Below are 18,967 nucleotides of genomic sequence, written 5' to 3' on the forward strand. Positions count from 1 at the left end.
AAAAATAATACAAAGTGGATATTGGGCAATTACCTAGTTGATTTAGTCAGTTTGAGTAAATTGGCAAGAAAAAGAAAAGTATGTTGAAGTCTGTATAATCACTCTCATTTGCAAATTTGGTGATTTTATTTTAAACAGTCATATTTGTTCTTTCCTACAAACTGGAAAGAATATAGCTTTGGGGACTTAACTGATCAAGACATATGAAAATTTAAAACAGTGAGAATTCATTAAATTTAAGTGCTATGCTATATTAACTTAGTTATTTAATAGTTAAGAGTTAACTCTGTAACTTGTTATAGTTTATAAAGTGATATATTACTCCTTTTTATCTAAAAATTAGTAACTTTCTTTTAAGTATTTTAAACTACCAATTACTAAGAAATATAAAAATCTCTCCATTTTGAGGGAGTAAACATAATAATACAATTCTTCTTCTTCCAATTTGTGATAGAATATCACTGAATATTGACACATATAATGGTTCTTTGGTTCTCTGTACTTGTAAAACGAGTATAACCATTGGATCTCCCATATCTATTTCTTTAGGCATATACTACATTCCCCACAGAGTCAATTGATATAGTCACTGAGTTTAGAGTCAAAGACTTGGTTATGAGTCATAGTTTTATCCTCTACTAAGACTTAATTTCACCTTTCTCCCTCCCTCTTTCTACATCCCTCTTTCTCAATCTACTTCATCTCTCTCCTCCCTCTCCCTCCCCCTTTCTCCTTCTCCCTCATCTTTCTTTTATTCTAACTTGTGATAACAATATCAGTGCTGCTTACTCTACAAGTTTCAAATGAAAGGCAAGTAAGTTTGGGCTGTCTGTGTCTATATAGTATGTCAGCTTTGTAAGCTTAGAAGACTGATTTTATTAGCATACTATGAGAGGATCTATTTCTCATTAGTGTTTAACAAAACAACAACAAACGAAAATTGCGCTGATGCCTTAAAGGGGAGGTAACCACTTGAACTGAGCCTTGTAGGATGAATAAAGATTGGCATGAAGGGATATACTTAGCAGGGCTCTGACGGGATGAGATAAAAAAAAAACAAAAACAGATAGGCTTTGTTATGGCAAGAAATTCAAGGAAGAGTAAATACAGAGAGTGGAGAATGCTGTGAAGTGAGCAGATATATCAGTGAAGAGAAAAATAAGTAAGGGGTATGTCTTAATCTGTTTTCAGGCTGCTGATAAAGACATACTCAAGGCTGGGCAATTTACAGAAGAAAGAGATTTAATGGACTTACAGTTCCATATAGCTAGGGAGGCCTCACAATCATGGTGGAAGGCCAGGAAGAGCAAGTCACATCTTACCTCGATGGCAGCAGGACTAGAGAGAGCCTGTGCAGGGAAACTCCCCCTTATAAAACCATCAGATCTAGTGAAACCCATTCACTATTGCAAGAAAAACATGGAAAGGCCTGGTTCAATCACCTCCCACCAGGTCCCTCCCACAACATGTGGGAATTCAAGATAAGATTTGGGTGAGGACACAGCCAAACCATATCAGGGTAGTATAAAGTTAGAGAGCTGTCTCAAAGACCACCCTTACTTCTGACACTAGCTTCAAGTTAAGGGGTCCCCAAGACTACTCTCAGCCTCAGTAATACTTTAGAAGGACTCACAGAACGTACCAAAATTTGTTATACTCAGAGAGTTCACTGAAGTGTTATATTCACAGTTAAGAATACAGATTAAAATCAATACAAGGATACAGATTAAAATCAATATATTCACAGTTAAGGATACAGATTAAAATCAATACACGGGTTTAAAGCATCCCAGCAAGAAAGAACAGTAAGTACAAATGCCATGAGTTTAAAATTAGTTTGGGTGGGTTTAAGAATGAAGGAAAATACTAGTTTGGCTGGGGCAAAATTAGGTGAGATAAAATGATAGGAGATGTGATCAGAGAGATAAGAAGAGAATAAATGGCATAGGTGTCTTATACCATGGAAAGCCATTGGAGGATTTTGGTCAGAAGACTGGCATAATCTACTTTACACTATAAAAAGTTTATTCTGCCTGCTTGTGTGGTTGTGAGACTCTTCACTGAGAGAAGCACTCAAGTAAGAAAAATGAGGTTTGGGGAAAATACATTGAAGTGGAAATGCTTTTGGAATATCTCATTTCTATTGGATAAATTCAATAGACAATTGAATATGCAAGCCCAGAAGAGAGGTTTGTGAGTCAGCATATGTGGTTGTTGCAGCCATGGTTTGGATGAAGTCATTAGGCCTGGTATTTATAGTAAAAAGAACAAGGCGTTGTCTTGGTGACACCACCATTTATTTTACACTTCAGAAGCAAATAAAGGAAGGAGATACAGTCAGTTCTGCTGTTAGGTAACACATACCTTTCCTAAATTTCACCATGTTCAGAAGTTGGCCTTAGATGACCTGCGTGCAAATTCTGCCTCTGCACTCCCTAGTTGGGTAAGCTGGGGCAAATAATTTAACTTTTCTATGACTTACTTTTCCTAACTCTCACATGGAGATAACAACAGTGCCTACTTCGTACAGCTGTTATGCAAATTATGTGACTTAAAATATTAAAGTTCTTAGAATAGTGCTTGGTACATGGAAATTTAATACATGCTATAATTCTTATTTTTAAAAAATATAAAGCACTTAATATAGTGCTGGGTTGATCATTAATATTCTTTAAATGGTAACTGATTTTCCAAGTGACGTGAACTGGATTGATTTTTTATATAGGGCCACTCACAAAACAAGCAATTTACTTCCGGCAAATTAGTTATTTATCGTAAACATCGGTATGAAATATCTAAATTCAACCCCGAATTGTAATTTGGTGATATCCAAGTCCAGGTGTAAATTAAATGTTAAAGAGTCTGACCTCTGAGTGAAAGCCTTTCTTCTTTTTCTCTTGCCCACCCCCATTTTTTTTTGTCTCCAGTTCTCCTCAGCTCCACTCATAGGTGCCTTCTACCCTTAAGTGTTCTTTAGTCTCTCTTCTCTTAAGATCTTGCTAAAACACATTTGCTAAGTGTATTCATACTCAGGTATGAAAGCTTAAAATTAGGATGACAATTTGATGATTTCACTTCAGGTACCAATTTTGGTGGCTATCTAGAGAGTATTCCTCACTGAGATTTTTGTGGGGTAAAAGTAATACTGCCATGATTAATTAGTGAGATTTGCCAAGGGATATGTGGAGTGGTGTGGGGAATATAATGGCTGAGAGGTCGTGTGGTGGAGCAGTCAGAGACCTTAAAGCCATATTGATTGGGCTCAAATGCAGCTCAACCGTTTATCAGCTGTGTGACCTTTACCAAGTTATTTAATCTCTCTGTGCTTCAGAGACTTTTCATTTTTGAAATGGGTGTAGACTTTAAGTATAAACTTGGAACCAAGAGATATTATCTTCCCACTTTTGGTCTTGGATATCATACAAAAGAAAAAAAATGAATGAAATAATAAACTTAAAAATCACTTTCAGCAAACTAGGGGACTAAGATAATCTGCAAACTCCCAAAATGTTCTCAGAAAAGCAGATGCCATATGGAATAAGGTCAATAGTGAGATTCAGAAAGCACCAGCAAAACCAGACTTCCTGAAGGTGAGAAACATACCCCAAAATACACATTTAGCCCTTGTACACAAGTGCTACAGTGTCTGGGGAAGGCAGAAGCTGCCAAGGGGAAAGTATAATAAATAAGCACAGATAATAGCTAAAATGGATCAGTGGGGACAGATCTCAGAAAATGCAAAAATCTACTCACTGAGATGAAGGATTCATTATGAAGCATATACCAATGTGAGTGGATATGGAGGAAGGAGAATGAAGGGTTTTATACAGAGCTGGCTGCAGAAGTCCTCCTGGACTAGATTTGGTTTAGAGAAGAAGGTGGGGCTAGAAGCCATTTAGAATGAAACTGGTAGTACCAGAGCAGAGCCTTTGGGTTTTGAGACTTGGAAGTCAGAGCCCATCCTCTTCTTCCACCAGCATCTTTCTATAAGTTGCTAGGCTAGGAATTAATGAGCAAAAGGAGTTGGCACAGCACCAGTAGAAATATACAATAAGGAAACATGTAAGGAAAAGCAGCAAAAATGAGAATGTACACACACAAAAAATGTTGCTGTTAAACCGACAAATATTCTGACCAAATATGTCCCCCTTATCACCTATACAAAGAAAGATACTAAGGCAGAAATGAAAGAACTCAGGGAAAAGTAAAAGAAGGCAATATATTAAAAGGATATGAATTGTGAGCTTGTAGAAGTCAGTAAAGAAGTCGTAGAAAAATTACCTCACTAATCAAGATGAAATGGGAAGGAGCACAAAGGGAAGTTATACTTTGTAGGAAACAGTAAAGAGAAATAAGAAAATCAAACAAACAAAAATGAAATTAAAGAACATAATAAAAAGGATTATAGAGAAATGATATATGTGACATATAGAAGACAACAATGATTCAATATACTCATAATAAGAATTTTTAAAGAAGAAAACCATCAACTAATGAGCAAAATAACCAGCAAACATCATAATGACAGAATCAAATTCACACATAACAATATTAATCTTAAATGTAAATGGGCTAAATGCTCCAATTAAAAGACACAGACTGGCAAATTGCATAAAGAGTCAAGAGCCATCAGTGTGCTGTATTCAGGAAACCCATCTCATGTGCAGAGACACACATAAGCTCAAAATAAAGGGATGGAGGAAGATCTACCAAGCAAATGGAAAACAAAAAAAAGGCAGGGGTTGCAATCTTAGTCTCTGATAAAACAGACTTTAAACCAACAAGGATCAAAAGAGACAAAGAAGGCCATTACATAATGGTAAAGGGATCAATTCAACAAGAAGAGCTAACTATCGTAAATATAAATGCACCCAATACAGGAGCACCCAGATTCATAAAGCAAGTCCTTAGAGACCTACAAAGAGACTCAAACTCCCACACAATAATAATGGGAAACTTTAACACCCCACTGTCAGCATTAGACAGATCCACAAGACAGAAAGTTAACAAGGATATCCAGGAATTGAACTCAGCTCTGCACCAAGCAGACCTAATAGACATCTACAGAGCTCTCCACCCCAAATCAACAGAATATACATTCTTCTCAGTACCACATCGCACTTATTCCAAAATTGACCACATAGTTGGAAGTAAAGCACTCCTCAGTAAATGTAAAAGAACAGAAATTATAACAAACTGCCTCTCAGACCACAGTGCAATCAAACTAGAACTACAGGATTAAGAAACTCACTCAAAACCGCACAAGTACATGGAAACTGAACAACCTGCTCCTGAATGACTACCGGATACATACCAAAATGAAGGCAGAAATAAAGACGTTCTTTGAAACCAACGAGAACAAAGACATAACATACCAGAATCTCTGGGACACATTCAAAGCAGTGTGTAGTGGGAAATTTATAGCACTAAATGCCCACAAGAGAAAGCAGGAAAGATCTAAAATTGACACCCTAACATCACAATTAAAAGAACTAGAGAAGCAAGAGCAAACACATTCAAAAGCTAGCAGAAAGCAAGAAATAACTAAGATCAGGGCAGAACTGAAGGAAATGGAGACACAAAAAATCCTTCAAAAAATCAATGAATCCAGGAGCTGGTTTTTTGAAAAGATCAACAAAATTGATAGACTGTTAGCAAAACTAATAAAGAAGAAAAGAGAGAAGAATCAAATAGACGCAATAAAAACTGATAAAGGGGATATCACCACCGATCCCACAGAAATACAAACTACCATCAGAAAATACTATAAACACCTCTACGCATCTAAACTAGAAAATATAGAAGAAATGGATATATTCCTCGAAACATACACCCTCCCAAGACTAAACCAGGAAGGACTTGAATCTCTGAATAGACCAATAACAGGCTCTGAAATTGAGGCAATAATTAATAGCATAGCAACCAAAAAAAGTCCAGGACCAGGTGGATTCACAGCCGAATTCTACCAGAGTTGTGTACAAGGAGGAGTTGGTACCGTTCCTTCTGAAACTATTCCAATCAATAGAAAAAGAGGGAATCCTCCCTAACTCCTTTTATGAGGCCAGCATCATCCTGATACCAAAGCCTGGCAGAGACACAACAAAAAAAAAAGAGAATTTTACACCAATATGCCTGATGAACATTGATGTAAAAATCCTCAATAAAATACTGGCAAACCAAATCCAGCAGCACATCAAAAAGCTTATCCACCATGATCAAGTGGGATTCATCCCTGGGATGCAAGGCTGGTTCAACATACACAAATCAATAAATGTAATCCAGCATATAAACAGAACGAAAGACAAAACCCACATGATTATCTCAATAGATGCAGAAAAGGCTTTTGAGAAAATTCAACAACGCTTCATGCTAAAAACTTTCAATAAATTAGGTATTAATGGGACGTATCTCAAAATAATAAGAGCTATCTATGAAAAACCCACAGCCAATACCATACGGAATGGGCAAAAACTGGAAGCATTCCCTTTGAAAACTGGCACAAGACAGGGATGCCCTCTCTCACCACTCCTATTCAACATAGTGTTGAAAGTTCTGGCCAGGGCAATCAGGCAGGAGAAGGACATAAATGGTGTTCAATTAGGAAAAGAGAAAGTCAAATTGTCCCTGTTTTAGATGACATGATTGTATATCTAGAAAACCCCATCGTCTCAGCCCAAAATCTCCTTAAGCTGATAAGCAACTTCAGCAAAGTCTCAGGATACAAAATCAATGTACAAAAATCACAAGCATTCTTGTACACCAATCACAGACAAACAGAGAGCCAAATTATGAGTGAACTCCCATTCACAATTGCTTCAAAGAGAATAAAATACCTAGGAATCCAACTTACAAGGGATGTGAAAGACCTCTTCAAGGAGAACTACAAACCACTGCTCAATGAAATAAAAGAGGATACAAACAAATGGAAGAACATTCCATGCTCATGGGTAGGAAGAATCAATATTGTGAAAATGGCCATACTGCCCAAGGTAATTTATAGATTCAATGCCATCCCCATCAAGCTACCAATGACTTTCTTCACAGAATTGGAAAAAAACTACTTTAAAGTTCATATGGAACCAAAAAAGAGCCCGCATTACCAAGTCAATCCTAAGCCAAAAGTACAAAGCTGGAGGCATCACACTACTTGACTTCAAACTATACCACAAACTACAGTAACCAAAACAGCATGGTACTGGTACCAAAACAGAGATCTAGACCAATAGAACAGAACAGAGCCCTCAGAAATAATGCCGCATATCTACAACTATCTGATCCTTGACAAACCTGACAAACACAAGAAATGGGGAAAGGATTCCCTATTTAACAAATGGTTCTGGGAAAACTGGCTAGCCATATGTAGAAAGCTGAAACTGCATCCCTTCCTTACCCCTTATACAAAAATTAATTTAAGATGGATTAAAGACTTAAATGTTAGACCTAAAACCATAAAAACCCTAGAAGAAAACCTAGGCAATACCATTCAGGACATAGACATGGGCAAGGTCTTCATGTCTAAAACACCAAAAGCAATGGCAACAAAAGCCAAAATTGACAAATGGGATCTAATTAAACTAAAGAGCTTCTGCACAGCAAAAGAAACTACCATCAGAGTGAACAGGCAACCTACAGAATGGGAGAAAATTTTTGCAATCTACTCATCTGGCAAAGGGCTAATATCCAGAATCTACAAAGAACTCAAACAAATTTACAAGAAGAAAAGAAACAACCCCATCAACAAATGGGCAAAGGATATGAACAGACACTTCTCAAAAGAAGACATTTGTGCAGCCAACAGACACATGAAAAAATGCTCATCATCACTGGCCATCAGAGAAATGCAAATCAAAACCACAATGAGATGCCATCTCACACCAGTTAGAATGGCGATCATTAAAAAGTCAGGAAACAACAGGTGCTGGAGAGGATGTGGAGAAATAGGAACACTTTTACACTGCTGGTGGGAGTGTAAACTAGTTCAACAATTGTGGAAGACAGTGTGGCAATTCCTCAAAGATCTAGACTAGAAATACCGTTTGACCCAGCCATCCCATTACTGGGTATATACCCAAAGGATTATAAATCATGCTGCTATAAAGACACATGCACACGTATGTTTATTGCGGCACTATTCACAATAACAAAGACTTGCAACCAACCCAAATGTTCAACAATGATGGACTGGATTAAGAAAATGTGGCACATATACACCATGGAATACTATGCAGCCATAAAAAATGATGAGTTCATGTCCTTTGTAGGGACATGGATGAAGCTGGAAACCACCATTCTCAGCAAACTGTCACAAGGACAAAAAACCAAACACTGCATGTTCTCACTCATAGGTGGGAATTGAACAATGAGAACACATGGACACAGGAAGGGGAATATCACACACCAGGGCCTGTTGTGGGGTGGGGGTAGGGGGGAGCGATAGCATTAGGAGATATATCTAATGTTAATGACGAGTTAATGGGTGCAGCACACCAACATGGCACATGTGTACATATGTAACAAACCTGCACGTTGTGCACATGTACCCTAAAACTTAAAGTATATATAAAAAAAAACCAAAACTATGAAATAGAACCAATATTCAAGGATACAATTCATTAAAAGTTTGCTGAAGTAAATAAAAAAAATTTGAATCTATGCAATGAATGATCATACTATGCACCTGGAAACATTTATCAAGAATGGTCAATATGGTGCCATATTCTTATAAAATTCCTTCATTTCAAAGATAAAGAACAACTCTTGAAGAATGTTGGTAAATACGGAGTCACCTGTAAGGAGAAAAATATTTAGCTGACTTCAGATTTAGAAAGACCACCTGAGAACCATGGATCAGCAGCTACAAGATATTCAAGGAAATAAAGTATCATGAAAGAATTTTATATCCCATGAAATTTAAGGTACAAGGCTACAAAAAATCAATTCTGAAAAGTCCAACACTCGGGAAATGTTGTTCCCATAAATCCTTCTTGAGGAAACTAACAGAGGATAAACTTCAGCTAAAGAGAAGTGATTGGGGAAGCTGCTACAAAAGTCCAGCTCTATTTGTCAAAAGAGTGTGGGTAAAAGAAAAATATAAATGCCATACAAACTAACAATGTAGGAATGGTACAATTACAGAAAAATAGTAGGAGAAGAGAGGAAAAATAGAGAGAGTAGATTAACTTTGCTGATTGCCTTATCTGAAGAAGCTGGGAATTAAATATTTTACAGTTGGTAAATTAGATGAAAGAAATATAAGGATATTTAAGAATGAAAAGATAAACACTAAGAAAGATACTCCTATTGACTAATATTAGAGGGTATGGGAAAGGGTTAAAGGCAGGAAAATAAAACATTGTTCAAAGGAAAGAATGTGTAATGAAAGGACTAGGGGCATTATATACATTTAAAATTTTAAAGGAAATCCTTAGAATAAAAATACAAACCCTTCTAAATCTCAAAAGACATACACAAAGCAAAGCAAAGGAAACAAACTACATAGTGAAAGACTTCAAAAAATTAAAGTGGTAAAACATAAAATAATACGACAGATTAAACAAACCATAATATTAGCAAATGTAGATAGATTTAGTTTATATATTCAAAGAAAAAAATTCAGACTGGATCAAAAAACAAATACAATCCCTTTGTCTTTACCTAAAACATAGTGTTTCAAAGTAGATGAAAACAAAAACAAAGGCAAAGGTATATCAGACAAATGTAAACGAAAAGAAAGTCAGATGAGGGAAGCTTAGTCTTACTACCAGTTAAGGTAATGCCAAAAAAAAAAAAAACCCAATAAACTAGACATAGAAAGTCTTTTTGTAATTCTGAAAGGTGCAGTACTCAATAAATATGTGAACTGTATGATTATCTATGCATAAAAACCATGACATCAATATTCATAAAGCAAAGACCATAAGAGAGAAAAGGCCAAATAGACACACTTCTGGTAAGAGACTTTATCTCTCAGTTGATGGCAGATTAACTGTATAAAAATAAACAAGAATATAGAGGATAAATATAGAGGATATAAATAACATAAACAATGAGGTACAACTAACTGATATGTATTAAATTTTGTACCTTCAAACACCTTTCCAAGTGCTTATGAAATGTTATTGAAAATTGACCACTTACGAGGCTAATTGAGTTTTGAAAAAGAAAGTGCTGATTAGACACCATTCTCTGATCATAATACTATTAAGTTAGATTTTAATAACAAAATCAGAAAACAAAAAGGCCTTCCTAACTGAAAATTTAAAACTTTTTTCTTAAACCATTTGGGTCAAAGAGAAAATGCAAATAAAAATACTTTCCAGAAAACAAGAAAAATGAAAATGCTACATATCAAAATCTATGGGATGTAGCTAAAGCAGCACTCAGGAAAATGTATAGCTTAAATGCCTTCCTTATCAAGGAAGAAAAGGAAAATAAAGAACAAATTATTCATCTTCAGAAATTAGCAAAAGAGTAAAACAAAATAAAATGGGAAGAGATAATTAATAAAGACAAATGCTAAAATTAATGATATAGAAAACGAACAAAAATAGTAGATAAATAAATCTGAAGGCTGTATACATTTGAAATGACCAATAATGACACAGACTTAAGAATAAATAGAGCAAAATATCCAAAATTAGAAAAATGAGACAGAGGGCCACAGACATAGGAAAAGAAAAATAATTGTAAGAGATTATTATGTGAAGATTTCTGGGTAGTACATATGAAAGCCTAGAGGAAATTTATTATTTCATAGAAAAATGTAAATTTCTAAAATTGTCTCAAGATGCAGTGGAAAATTAGAATAAATCAATTAACATAGAAGAGATTAGGAAAGTGAATGAAGTGCTATCAATGAAAGAGCCAACATGATCAATTTGGTTTATAGGTGAGTTTTTATAACTTTTTGGGAAAAAATGTAATTTCAAAGGTTACTGAAATTGTTTTAGGCTATAGAAAATAATGAAATTTCAATTTTATTGTCTGATAAAGATAGGACAATAAGAGAAAAACACTGACCAGTCAACTCATAAATATTGATGCAGTGATTCTACATAAAATTATTAGTCAATAATCCAGTGAGATACCAAAAGAATAACATAAAACTAATAAGATTTTATTTTAGGGATGCAATCATGATTCAATAACAGGAAATTTATTCAGTAATAAGTGTTCAAACACATTTGATTTTTAAAAAACAGCTATTTGTCATAAAAGCTCCACTAAAAATAGAATTGGAGGAAGCGTATTAATATACATACAAAGAAACATTGAAAACACATATATGCTTTTTAAAGTTTTCAAATAATACTCTTCCCAATGATATTTCTGCATAATAGGGTCAGAAATTCGAAGCACTAGATGGCAGGGGTTCTTAATAAATGCAAGGGGAGATGTTCTTGGGGCGGCGTGCAGCCCTTGAAATGCCACATGTATGATTATTTTTTATATATGTAGCTTATTTGGTATCTCAGAATTATAGCTTTCAGATACTTTATGATCACATATACTTTAAATTTAAGCATTGTGATTTCCACAGAAGCAGTGTTCCTTCCATAGTTTACTTCTCAGATTGAGCTAGGCATACCTTTAGAGTTAGGTAAACCTGGGTGAGGATATCCAATGTCACAGACTAACATAGCTAGTTTCGGCAGTGTAAATTTTCACTGAAGATTGGGGATGAGTACAATTAGCTGATTTAGCTCATAAGTAATTTATATTGTATATTGAAACAACCAGCCATATTATGGATTAAAGTTTAAATTTTGCGTGAATTATGATGATAAAACATAAGAAGTCAAAGGTATTTTTTTGGTGATTATATGGGGCCTCTTTGAAATATGTCCCTAAATTCCTGGAGGTGCATATAATTCTACATTGGTGTTAGGAATATTTTGGTGGAAAAGTTTGTCATACAATATCATAGATACAAATATTGCTATCCTTTAAAAATGTCATGAAATTACAACTATTTTATTGATAAAATGATGGTTGTTCTAGCCTTAAAATAAAATACTTGAGTGTTTTGTGAAGATCTCTGTTAAAAAACATTTTAATTGCGTTGCTAGATTACACAGGAATGGCATTCAGTAATTATTTCATTGTTGTACACAGTTGTGAGACTTGGGAAATGAGATTCTCTCTTTTGCTATTTGTAATAAGCATGCATTATCAAATATCTACTAATTTCCTACAAAAGGTAAAAGTAAGGTGATGCGAAACATTCCTGGCTAATCTTCAAAGACTTTTATTATTTTCACTTATCACAATTCTCTAACATTTCTGGTTGGAGATGATTATATTTATACAAAGATACAGATGGGAAATTTATAACCCAAAGAATAATAAAGATCATACAGCTGACTATGCTGTTCTGTATTTTAAAGACAGAATTTGTCATTCTTTATAAGTGATATTTAAATTTATATGACTCCAGAGGTGAATATGAGACCTGGTCAGATTGCTGTGGGGCAAATTCATTCATTCAGAAATTATAGAACTATTTGCAAGGAAGGTGCTGAAGAGATCCAATAATGAATCAGACAAATCCAGTTTTCCAGATGCTTATAATTGGGTAAAGGAGACAAACAATATATATTGGTAATATTACAATGAATAATAAATCAGACAAATCCACAATTATATCAAATCCATATTATATAAAATGTGTATTACATAATAGATATTGAAAGAGTCTAAAAGTTGGATAAAAGTTACTCTGGAGGACTGGAAAAGTGGGAGAAAGAGAAGCTTGGAAGGGACAGAAAAAGCAGAGCAATCACCAATAAAATGAATTTAAATTCTTTAGTCCAGGAATTATTAAAGGACTTTGGTAACCAGAATACTTTAAGTGTAGCACACACTTAAGATAGTAGGCATTGGGAAAACTTCCATGCAACTTGTAAATTCCCAGAAGGTTAGAAGGAAAAACAGCCTGAAAAATTATACTTTAAGGGCTCATGTGAACCTAATTTATAAAATGTTTTCCAAATCACAATTATCTTTGGAAGTATGACTCCAGTTTCACTTTAACATAGATTTCATTAAATTTTAAGTTCTAAATCAAAGAAACAAATGGGATCTGGGAATCTTTGAACATGTATATTCATTGAAGTGACAAACAAGAATCCTAGTAAAATGGAAAACAAGAGAGATAAACTAATTAAATTTTGGAGATCAGGCATGGTGGTTCACACCTGTAATCCCAGTGCTGTGGGAGGATTGCTTTAGCCTAGGAGTTCAAGACTATCCTGGGCAATAGAGCAAGACTCTGTCTCTATGAAAAATACAAAAATTAGCCAGGTATGATGGCATGCCGTTGTAGTGCCGGCTACTTGGGAGGCTGAGGTGGGAGGATCCCTTGAGCCCCGGAGATCAAGGCTGCAGTGAGCTATAATCATGCTGCTGCACTCCAGCCTGGGTAACAGATGGAAACCCTGTCTCTAAAATAATAAATAAACTAATAATAAATAAGTTTTGGGTTTAGAGATTGGTGTGTGTGTAGGGGGAGGGGCATGCACTTTATTCAAATTATTGAGCATAATGTCTTACTCTCCCCCTCCCTATTTCTTATTATCCATAATTAGTTATTGATAGAACATGCTTATTTTAGAAATTACTGTTGCTACAAGGAAGATTTTTATCATATTCAAACATTTATATGAACACATGACTGCATAAAAGTAAGATTCTTTCTCTCTCTCTTTTTTAAATTTCCAGGCATAGATATTCTTCATCAACTAGGCCTTGGAGGCAAAGACGTAAGACGCTCATCATCAGCGACTGCTGTACCATCATCATCTACACCATTACCTCAGGGGGTCCATTTAACAGAATCAGGAGTCATTTTTAAAAATGATGCTTATATTGAGACACCTTTCGTGAAAATTTTACCAGTCAACTTAGGGCAGCCGTTTACAATATTAACTGGGTTACGGTCACATCGGGTGAACAATGCATTTCTCTTCAGCATTAGAAATAAAAATAGACTGCAATTAGGAGTACAATTACTACCTAAAAAATTAGTAGTACACATTAGAGGAACGCAGCCTGTAGTTTTCAACTACAGTGTTCATGATGAGGAATGGCACTCATTTGCCATTACTATTAGAAACCAAAGTGTCTCAATGTTTGTTGAGTGTGGAAAGAAATATTTTAGCACAGAGACTATTCCAGAAGTTCAGACCTTTGATTCTAATAGTGTGTTTACTTTAGGAAGTATGAATAATAATTCTGTCCATTTTGAAGGAATAGTATGTCAGTTAGATATTATTCCTTCTGCAGAAGCATCTGCAGACTACTGCAGATATGTGAAACAGCAGTGTCGCCAAGCAGACAAATATCAACCTGAAACAAGCCTTCCTTGTACAACTCTCACACCAACTAAGATACCGGAACACTCTCCCACGCCCAAACGATTTGCCGAAAAAGTACTGTCAGAATGCAAAAGCATTCCAAATATCATAAAAAATGATTCTGAAACCGTGTATAAAAGACAAGAACACCAGATATCAAGATCTCAGTTATCTTCTCTTCAGTCAGGAAATGTCTCTGCTGTGGAGCTCACAAACCTTGGGATTCAGGCCAAAGAAATGATCACTGAGGAAGATACTCAGACAAATGTAAGCCTGTCAGGGACCCCTCATCGCATCAGTGGGGCAAGAACGAATACCAAGGAGAAATTTAGTTCTCTCCTAAACATGTCTGACAATACCACACAACATGCTGATAGAGTAACTGGTCTGTCACTGTTTAAGAAGATGCCATCTATTCTTCCACAAATAAAACAAGATACAATTACTAATCTCAAGAAGTCTATCACAGCAAATCTACACACTAACGAACTCATGGAAATGCAAACGATTTTAAACACAAGCTTGTATAGAGTGACAAATGAGCCATCTGTGGATAATCACCTTGATCTGAGGAAAGAAGGTGAATTTTATCCTGATGCTACTTATCCCATCGAAAATAGCTATGAAACTGAGCTTTATGATGATTATTATTATGAGGATCTGAATACAATGCTTGAAATGGAGTATCTGAGAGGGCCAAAAGGAGACACTGGACCTCCCGTAAGTTTTTTTTTTTAATATCTCTTAATATGCTAACTTACATTTTAAAGAGACTTCTCTGGACCAAACAATACATAACAGATAAAGTCTGTCATGGAAATGCATTCTGGCACAGTAAGTGAATTTATGGTTGCTGTAACACATCTGCCAGAATGTAACCCTGGCTCAAATATTGTGCTTTTGTTCTTCAACTGGTAGGCTGAAAGGTTACTTAATTCTGGTGAAGTAGTGGGCAAACTATTTGTTTTTCTTGTTCAGTTGAAATTCAATCAGGACTTCAACTGCTAAATATAGATAATATATTTATATTTTGAAAACCATAGGAGAATGCATGGTCATGTTAAGAGAAGTATATAAAAGATATGTAGATTAAAGAAAAATACATTAAATACATCCATTAAATATTCTTACAGCAAAATAGCATCAAATGAATTAAAATAGAGTGTAAAACTTACTTTAGATAGAGATTATTGTGTAATGAATCATTGACTGTCCTTAGTGATATGGTCAATTTATGTTTATGGGTTAATTAAAGCTCCCCTTGCCTAACACAAAAAGAACCAGTTATCAGTCAATTCAATGGGGGGAAAAAAACAATGAAGGCACTTGTTTAATATCATATAAACAAAACTGTGAGATAATAGACTGAAGTTTTCAGCCCTGAATTTCTTTTGTTGTATCAGTGGGAATTAGAGATCAACATTTAAAAATTTCTAAAATCATTTAAAAACCATTTACAGTCATTTAAAATCACAGTGTTGTAAATATTGTTTTTATGCTTCATATTTGTAGACATAAATTTACCTTTATGTCTTTAGAAATTATTTTTTTTCAAAATTTCAAGTAGATTAAAATGTATCTTAAAGTATTTATTTAATGAAAATAAAATTTGAGTCTTTGGCTTAGCTCTAGAAATCATAGAATGAGAGAAGGTGAAGCCAGTCTTTTAGCTTGTCTTTCCTTTCTGGTTATTCCTAGAAGTGATTTGATAGGTATTGAGCCACTCTTGCTAGAGTAAATGTTTAGACATTTAAAAATAAAATATGAAGAATATACTATTATAGAGAAATAAACTCTTCAACTATGACAATCAATTATCAACATATTGGTCACAAAATTGAATCACTGGACATGTAATATTCAGCAAATAGTTATGGAAGCCATTTACTTTCTTCAGAAAAAGTCAGTATGATCAGATGAGCGTTAATCTCTTCTGTAAATTCAAAAATAGTCATTCAGTATTGGCACGTGAAGCAGTAATATCCAGCAGATATTTACTTAGTCTCTGCTATATGCAAGACAGGAACACAAGGTATGTATAACCCAGTAATTGCTCAGGAAAAGCTTATATTTCATAATGAAGATAAGGGAAGTACATTTATAACTATTTCATATATCTTGTGGTAAAGTAGGATAAATGCTGCAGAGAGATGCAAAGTAAGTGTATGGGCTAGAGATGTTCAAAGATTAAAAGATCATATTTTTTTATGGAGTCTCTATGAAAGGTCACTTAAGGCTGAGCTATTCAGAATAAGATCTTGTGGACAAAGTTAGTTATGACCTAAGCTCTAAGAATGGGTAAGATTTTGATAGGTGAGAGGAGTAGATGAGTTTTTTTTATAACAGCATAATAGCTATCATTTATTGAGTTCCTTGAGAAAGATGCTCTACCAGTCTCTTTACATATATTATCTTAAAAGAACTTTGTAAAGTTAGTAGTGTTATCCTCACTTTTCAGGTGAAGAAACTGAAGCCCAAAGAGTTAATTTACTTGCCCACAATGACATTGTTGGTAAATGATAGAGCCAGGATTTGAATCCAGGTTTTCTTCCTCTAAAGCAGACAGATAAAGATCCAAGCTTGATGGTGTCAGGTTGTGGACATTCTTAACTGTCAAATGATCATTCTAACTTTATCTTGTTCTCAAAGGGGAATTTTGTAGGTTTCTAAGCAGAGGTATTAATCAGAAAATCGGTCTGGTAACAGAGTCCAGGATAGGAAGTTTCTGTTACCATCTTGGTGTTAAAGGGCTAGAACATTATCTAGGTTGGCAGCAGTGAAAATGCAAAGGAAAAGTAGGATTCAAGAGATTTTGGAGGAAGACTTGGTAGAACTAGGAAATTAATGGGACCTAGGGACCAAGCAAAAAGGAAAAGAATAAAAGATGACTAACAAATTTTAAGCCTGCAGATTGAGAGAATGGTGATATCATTATTAAAAACTGTAATTAAGAGGGAAAGTCAATTTTAGGAGAGAAAAATGAGACATTTAAAGAACTGTTGGTAATTAACCTGTTAGAAGAGTTGAAGAAGCTGAAGTAAAGAAGAGATGTCAAGGCTGAGGATATAGATTTGGGAGTATTTCTATTGACATTATAGTTGAAACTATAGAGTTGGATAGATTTTCAAAGAGAGGAATGTGGCATAGGGTCACCAGTCAAATGAGGGGGACATTTGCTTTTTGGTTATAGAAAGAAAAAGCAGAAATGTGTTGAGAAGTCAGAGAGATAGGAGAAAAGAATAGTGATATCAAAATATAAAAGAAGCAATATCAAAAAGCCAAAGAAGAGACCTTTGAGAAGGAATTGATCAGCAGGGCCAAAAGAGACAGAGAAGTCAACGAGAATGAGAACTGAGAAAAAGCGATAATCTGTTGGATATTTTGATGAAGAAGTCATTGTTGAACTTTGAGAATCCTAACTTCAGCACAGTGTAGAAGACTAAAGGTAGATTTTAGAGAGATAATGAGAGGCTGAATGGTGATAAAATAATGACCTTGTAGGAATTGCTTTACTGCTTCTTGAAGTAGATGTGACTCAAAAGCCTGAAGCCAACCTGGTTTTTCCTACTTTTAGGTAACAAATTTTTCCTGCCTATATACCATGTAGTTCTTTATCTTTGAAGTTCTTTAAACCTATTAGGTTCTGAATCAGGTTTTTGGGGGGATACTCTTTTGATCTGAAGATTATTTTTTATTATGGAAAGACCTCCCCTTATAATAACCAAATATTGGTTGGTTCCATTTTTCTAAATTCTTCAGGCATACAAGTTTGCATATGTTAAATGTCATTTGTAATGATGAATGGTATTTATTATCTTTTCTACAACCACGTCATCATGATTGCTCTTTTCCATTTCATTTTGTGTGAACTCATTTATTCTATATATTCCTATCCCTTCGTTGATTTTTAAATTATATTTAATCAGTTTTTATTGTCTGACATGGCTTTCATCAAAGAGTTTCTTTTTTGCTCTTTCATATTGTTTTAAATCTTTCACAACTCTTCTTTGAACTTTATTTTTGTAGATTAATGTCATCTTGACATTCTCTGAATATGTAGTGAACTATATAACTGAACTCTTTATCTGTTGTATGGAGTAATTCCTCTTCTGGTAAATAATTTTCTTTTTTGCACATTAACAATTATTCTCTTTATTATGTGCTAATAAAAAAGGGTACTGTTAGTGAATTAATGTTAAAACAATATTCATGTTTAAACAATGGTACTGAGTAGAGTTTTTTTTATTATACTTTAAGTTCTAGGGTACATGTGCACAATGTGCAAGTTTGTTACATATGTATACATGTGCCATGTTGTTTGCTGCACCCATTAACTCGTCATTTACATTAGGTATTTCTCCTAATGCTATCCCTCCCCCTGCCCCTCACCCCACGACAGTCCCTGGTGTGTGATGTTCCCCACCCTGTGTCCAAGTGTTCTCATTCTTCAATTTCCACCTATGAGTGAGAGCATGCGATGTTTGGTTTTCTGTCCTTGTGAGAGTTTGCTCAGAATGATGGTTTCCAGCTTCATCCATGTCCCTACAAAGGACACAAACTCATCCTTTTTTATACTGGCTGCATAGTATTCCATGGTGTATATGTGCCACATT

General features: G+C 34.8%; 1 protein-coding gene across 1 annotated transcript in view; it reads left to right on the forward strand.

Annotated features, from left to right (window-relative positions):
* Positions 1-18,967, forward strand: part of COL24A1 (collagen type XXIV alpha 1 chain) — a 400,658-nt gene that overhangs the window by 11,250 nt on the left and 370,441 nt on the right. Inside the window, exon 4 of the mRNA XM_030823656.1 lies at positions 13,720-15,074. Within this exon, the coding sequence (XP_030679516.1) occupies positions 13,720-15,074 (1,355 nt within the window). The remainder of the gene's footprint in view (positions 1-13,719; positions 15,075-18,967) is intronic.

Source organism: Nomascus leucogenys, chromosome 12 (assembly GCF_006542625.1).
Source record: "Nomascus leucogenys isolate Asia chromosome 12, Asia_NLE_v1, whole genome shotgun sequence".
Lineage (NCBI taxonomy): Eukaryota > Metazoa > Chordata > Mammalia > Primates > Hylobatidae > Nomascus > Nomascus leucogenys.